The sequence below is a fragment of the Lucilia cuprina genome, chromosome 2 (genome assembly GCF_022045245.1).
Source record: "Lucilia cuprina isolate Lc7/37 chromosome 2, ASM2204524v1, whole genome shotgun sequence".
NCBI lineage: Eukaryota > Metazoa > Arthropoda > Insecta > Diptera > Calliphoridae > Lucilia > Lucilia cuprina.
In genome coordinates, this window is record NC_060950.1 from 69,782,903 (window position 1) to 69,788,584 (window position 5,682).

Below are 5,682 nucleotides of genomic sequence, written 5' to 3' on the forward strand. Positions count from 1 at the left end.
TTCCTTTCCTTCCTTTCCTTCCTTTCCTTACTTTCATTACTTCCCTTCCTTTCATTACTTTCCTTCCTTTCCTTACTTTCTGCTTTTTCCAACTTTTAAAGTAGCTTTTCACAATAGTTGTCTCCGTTAGAAGAACAACATGCCCTCTTGTACATCTATGGGTTAATATACCAACAACAACAACAAAAAACTAGTACTTGTGCGCAATCGTACATTGTCCACACAGCTTAAATTCTCAGCTAACTAAGTCATTTTGTAATAAAATATCCTGCAGGGTTTTACAAACCAGAATCAGAGAAAACCAACTCTAAGAGACGATTTAACTGATGTTAAACTACTGATAAAACACCAAACATTTTCAACATAAAGAGATTGCAATACAAAGAATAAAAAAAAATCATTTGTTTAGATATTTATTTGCAAAACAATTTATTTTCCAACAAAATAAAACGACGATTTTGACAAAAAATTTCAAATGATATTAGAACACAAAAGACAATAATACAATTTTGTAACAAAAATGACCTTCATTTAACTAAAAGCGGATTAGGCCAAATAACAATACACAGAGCCCAAAATGAACCTGCTTAAGGTTCATTTGTTGGGTAATTTAAAATGTTCTTTAACAATAAAAAAATACATAAATAATGAAGTTATTACAGAAGATATTAAAAGATTAAAAGGATTCGAATGGAAAGTGAAATTCGGAATTTTTAAAATATTCATACATTCTCACGATCGCCAAAATTACGAAAAATTCTAAAGTGAAACAAATGTTGCAGTTTGAATAGTAATAATAAAAAAGATTAACGACAAAAAAATGTTCAGATTAATGCTTGTCTCTTCTAGAATTTAAATTAGAAAACAATGACCATTGTAATCCGTATCAATCAATTTCCATAGACTCTCTAATTCCTCAGAATATTTAAGTATATAGAAACGGATGTGATTGATTTTTAGTTTACTTTGTCAATTGTATTCATTCGTATTTGAAGAGTATTTGATTTTTTTTATTTAATTAGTGTGTAGAAGGAAACTCTTGTCCAATAATGACAATTAACACCAAGTGTCGAGTACATTTCATTATTATTATGCATTAATAAGGAAATTCATTTAAATCTCTACACCCCACAATCATCTATATATTCATACCCAATAAAACAACGATGAGAACCAAATACTTTAATGAAAAATATCTTTTTTTCGAAAAAAGCTGCGGGCGTAGGATCATAACTATTTAAAATTGCAAAAAGAAACAGAAAAAATTGTGACAAAGATTTGTTTTCACATTACACAGGGAGTACTCAGCGTTCTCTCTTTCTAACTGTCCGACAGCGCATGCGTGAATTCTTATTGCTTGTAATCTAGTGTGAGAATATTGAAAATTCGTAATATTGTTCAATATATGATGGTGTTTCGTTGGTGTTGTTATAATTTTCAATTAAATTTATGTTACGAATTCTTAATTTTCTTTTTTATTTGGATTTGTATGTTTTAAAGAGTTGTTTGGTTTTTAATTACTGCGGACAATTATTTTCCATTACCCTTCAACCCTTAAGGATCTGCTAGTTTAATGTGTTTCCTGAAAAAAGTTACAAAGTTGGGTTAAGAAAAACTCTAGATTTTTCTTTAGTTAAAGTAAAATTGAAATATATATTTTATGTTAGATTTCAAATTCAGTATGCGGGCTTTTATGTTGAGTGAATTGACATGTGAAAAGGACGATAAAAAGGAAAATACTTCATTGTAGAAGAATATTGGGAATAATTATCCACAGTAAATTTAATATGTTCTAAGTTCTACTTCAGTTCTAGTTTCAGTTCTAGTTCAGTTCTAGTTCAGTTCTAGTTCAGTTCTAGTTCAGTTCTAGTTCAGTTCTAGTTCAGTTCTAGTTCAGTTCTAGTTCAGTTCTAGTTCAGTTCTAGTTCAGTTCTAGTTCAGTTCTAGTTCAGTTCTAGTTCAGTTCTAGTTCAGTTCTAGTTCAGTTCTAGTTCAGTTCTAGTTCAGTTCTAGTTCAGTTCTAGTTCAATTCTAGTTCAGTTCTAGTTCAGTACTGATTCAGTTCTAGTTCAGAAATTTCCAGTAATTAGCATCTTAATTGAATTAAAATTTTTCACCGAGTTGAGTCTATCCTTCAACCGTTTTCCAAGTTCTGGAATTTTTGTTATCAGTGCCCAAAAGTGCAAAAAATTAATTCTGATCTCAACTAGTTATGTTAAAAAACATAAAATTTAACAAAAACTGCTTTAAAATGAAAAAAAAGAACACCATGTCTATCGGTATGTTTTCCAATAGGACCACATTTTGGATAATTTAAATATGTGGTAACTGTAACTACTTGTATGAGTATAAATGAAAAACCCACAAGATTAAATTGTAAATAACTAAAACAATAACTAAAGCAACAATAACAAAACCTAAACTACCTACTAACTACCTCATAAAATTACATACCGCACTATTTCTCTTCTGCGTACTTACAACAAATTTTGTTTAACAAACATTTAAACTCTCTGTTAAAATACTTTAACACTGCAACAAAAACAAAAGGTAAACTAGTGAATGGATAACTTCAAACAGTGGTTGAAAGAGTGTGTGTAAGTGTTTGTGTTTTCACGGATATTATGGATAATTGTTTATCCAAACTAAAAAGTAACCAATAAGAGACGGGCAGAAGTTGTTGGTTCACCATTTGTTGCCGCTGGTGAAGTAGTAAGTTAAACAGCAAAACAACCCTCAAATATTTTGAGGTCTATAGAATGATTCGGTTGCAAGGAACTTAGGCTTGTGGCATCGCAGAGTGAAGTCAGTCAGCATTGCGCAGTCGTTTCGAACAGTCATAAGTTGAGTTCGGTTTAACACAAGAAAAGAAACGAACTAAAAAAAATAAATATTAAAAAAAAAGAGAATTTGTAAAGAAAATAGTTAAAGACAATTTATTGAACAGACAATAGAGAACTATTAAATGTATAAGAAAATTTCTAAAAATTAAAAAACCAAAGTGTGAAAAACGTGTTAAATAAATTTATTTAAATTGAAAAAAATATAAATTAACAAAATGGTTATTAACACACCTTTAACCGTGCCATGTGGCGCCAGCAGTCCCCCTGCTACCAGATCACGCGTACAAATCGATTGGGATATTAATGATACCGTTATACCCATGGTCAATGAATTTGATGATTTTCATGATTGGGCCAATGGTCACTGCAGATTGGTCTATCCAGCCACTAATGAAGATGCCAAAAAACATTCTTCCGGCTGGGCCATGAGAAATACCAATAATCATAATATAAATATTTTGAAAAAAAGTTGTCTGGGAGTTTTATTGTGTTCGGCTAATTGTAAATTGCCAAATGGCAATAGTGTACATCTAAGACCCGCGATTTGCGATAAAGCCAGACGTAAGCAGCAAGGAAAACAATGTCCCAATAGGTAAGTATCCACAAAAGAAAAAGGAATTTAAACTTTTTTAAATAACTGTTAAAGAAATTTGAACAAAAACTAATGTTTAAATCAATTTTATAAAAATTTTAGAAATTGCACTGGTCGCTTGGAAATACAAGCCTGCCGTGGTCATTGTGGCTATCCAGTAACACACTTTTGGCGCCGTTCGGGAAATGCTATATTCTTTCAAGCCAAGGGAACCCATGATCATCCTAAGCCAGAAGCCAAGGGTTCCTCTGAAGCTAGAAGATTATTGGGTAGTGGACGTCGAGCACGCAGTTTGGCCGTTATGTTGGCCAGAGATGCTGCTCTTAATGAAAAGTTAAGCAGTTTAAGAGGTGTTAAGAGACAAAACAACAAAATGGATAACAGCAATGACAGTTTAATGCAGAAAACCGCTAAAAAGAAACGCAGTTTAAGAGACATGACCAATAGCTCCAACAACACAACTGTAGCTTATCAAACAGATGCAGCCCACTACGATAACACATTAGCAAACTCCCAGTGGTTACCAGAAATGAATACTGCGGTATATAACACTACTCTGCCGGAATTCAATTACAACAGCCACAATGTTGACCTAAATCCCATGTCTTATAATTTACACTATGAAACTGCAGCAAATCAACAGCCCTTAAGCTCCCCACACAACACAGCCTACAGCTATACTTCTCAGCAATATTCACCCAATAGCTCTTTAATCGATGATTCGGTATTATGTCAACATACCGCCGGTATTTATGAACAACCAGCCTCACAATCATTACAACAAGACTATCCACTGCAAGATAATCAAAAATGGATGTATGAAAGTTGTGATGATACCTCCAGTCTTACCAGCAGTTCAGGTTACAATTCCGATGACTATTACTTTCCCAATTTCCTTTCTTCCACGTTAAATTCCTATGATGTCAATGCTACAGTTGGCTTGGAAAACCCCTCTTACTATTCACACACACCCTCCTCAGCCGCCTCGCCCAACACTGCTGATATCTATACGAATGTGTTTGATGGCGACCTACCACCAAGCTCCGCTTTGTATGGCGCTGCTGATAACTACCAGACAAATATTTCACACTCTGGCTTCAGTGATAACATGCTTAATCAAGGCGAGCAGCAGCAACAACAAGGCGAGCAGCAGCAACAATATCACAACTTATCTTCATATACTTCCGATGCAGGTCCCGATTTCTATTATAGCAATTCGGGTGGTGATAACGGTGGTGAATGGAATATACAAATGGATTCCTCAACAACAAATCTGTACTCAAATCAAACCGCTCTGCCAGCTATGCAAAATCATATGTTGCCTCTCTCAGCGGGAGTTTTTTAATAACAAATTTAATCTCCTTTAAACTCCAAACCTCGTCAGTTGAAGTTAAAGTTTAACCCAGATTTTGTTATTATTATGTTGTTGTTGTTTTTTAACCACTCATATCAAAAAGTATCCTCTTATGGTAGCCTTTTTTATCTAAAGTATTTTTACTTTAATCAGCGTCGTTGTTCTAGTCTAGTCACCGTTATAAAGTTTCTGATTTCATTTATTCCTATGAAAATCATACAAAAAAAAAAGAAGAAGAGTCTTAAGGTTTGTGTTATGTTAACATGTTGCTACTACTATTTTATTATATTGAAACTATCTCATAAACTATTTAAAATTTTCTTAAGTTATCTATAAGCATTTGTAGTTGTAAGTACTTTGTTTAAGTTTACTTTAGTTTAAGAGTTAAAAACACTTTAAGTTTATATTTGTTTTTAGAAAAGAAAAAAAATCGACTTCTTAAAATGTAGTTGTTAAGCCAAAGAATTTAACTGAAATCATTAGTCATCGAAAATATAAATTAATAAAACTTGTCAAAAATTATATTCCACTTTTTTATAAAATTTGAAATTAAGTACATCTGATAAGAAAATATAAAAAAATCTAAGATCTTAAAAATTGTGGTTTTACTCGAAAACACTGTAATGCAGATGACTTCTAAATTCATTACTTGGAGGACAAAAAAGTGACATTTCTGTTCTAGTTCAAATCTAGTTCAGTTCTAATTCAGTTCTAGTTCAGTTCTAGTTCAGTTCTAGTTCAGTTTTAGTTCAGTTCTACTTCTAGTTCAGTTTTAGATCAGTTCCAGTTCAGTTCTCGTTCAGTTCTAGTTCAGTTCTAGTTCAGTTCTAGTTCAGTCCTAGTTCAGTTCTAGTTCAGTTCTAGTTCAGTTCTAGTTCAGTTCTAGTTCAGTT

General features: G+C 32.6%; 1 protein-coding gene across 1 annotated transcript; it reads left to right on the plus strand.

Annotated features, from left to right (window-relative positions):
* Positions 1 to 2,800: 2,800 nt before the first annotated feature.
* LOC111688859 (transcription factor glial cells missing) lies at positions 2,801 to 5,053 on the plus strand. The gene is made up of 2 exons (XM_023451365.2): positions 2,801 to 3,435; positions 3,538 to 5,053. The coding sequence occupies exons 1-2, from the start codon at positions 3,059 to 3,061 to the stop codon at positions 4,778 to 4,780; spliced, it is 1,620 nt and encodes a 539-aa protein (XP_023307133.2). The 5' UTR covers positions 2,801 to 3,058; the 3' UTR covers positions 4,781 to 5,053.
* Positions 5,054 to 5,682: the final 629 nt, after the last annotated feature.

Coding starts and splice junctions, on each gene's coding strand:
- LOC111688859 (XM_023451365.2), top strand. CDS start 3,059: ATGGTTATTAACACACCTTTAACCGTGCCATGTGGCGCCAGCAGTCCC. Junction 3,436..3,537: donor GGAAAACAATGTCCCAATAG/GTAAGTATCCAC, acceptor TAAAAATTTTAG/AAATTGCACTGGTCGCTTGG.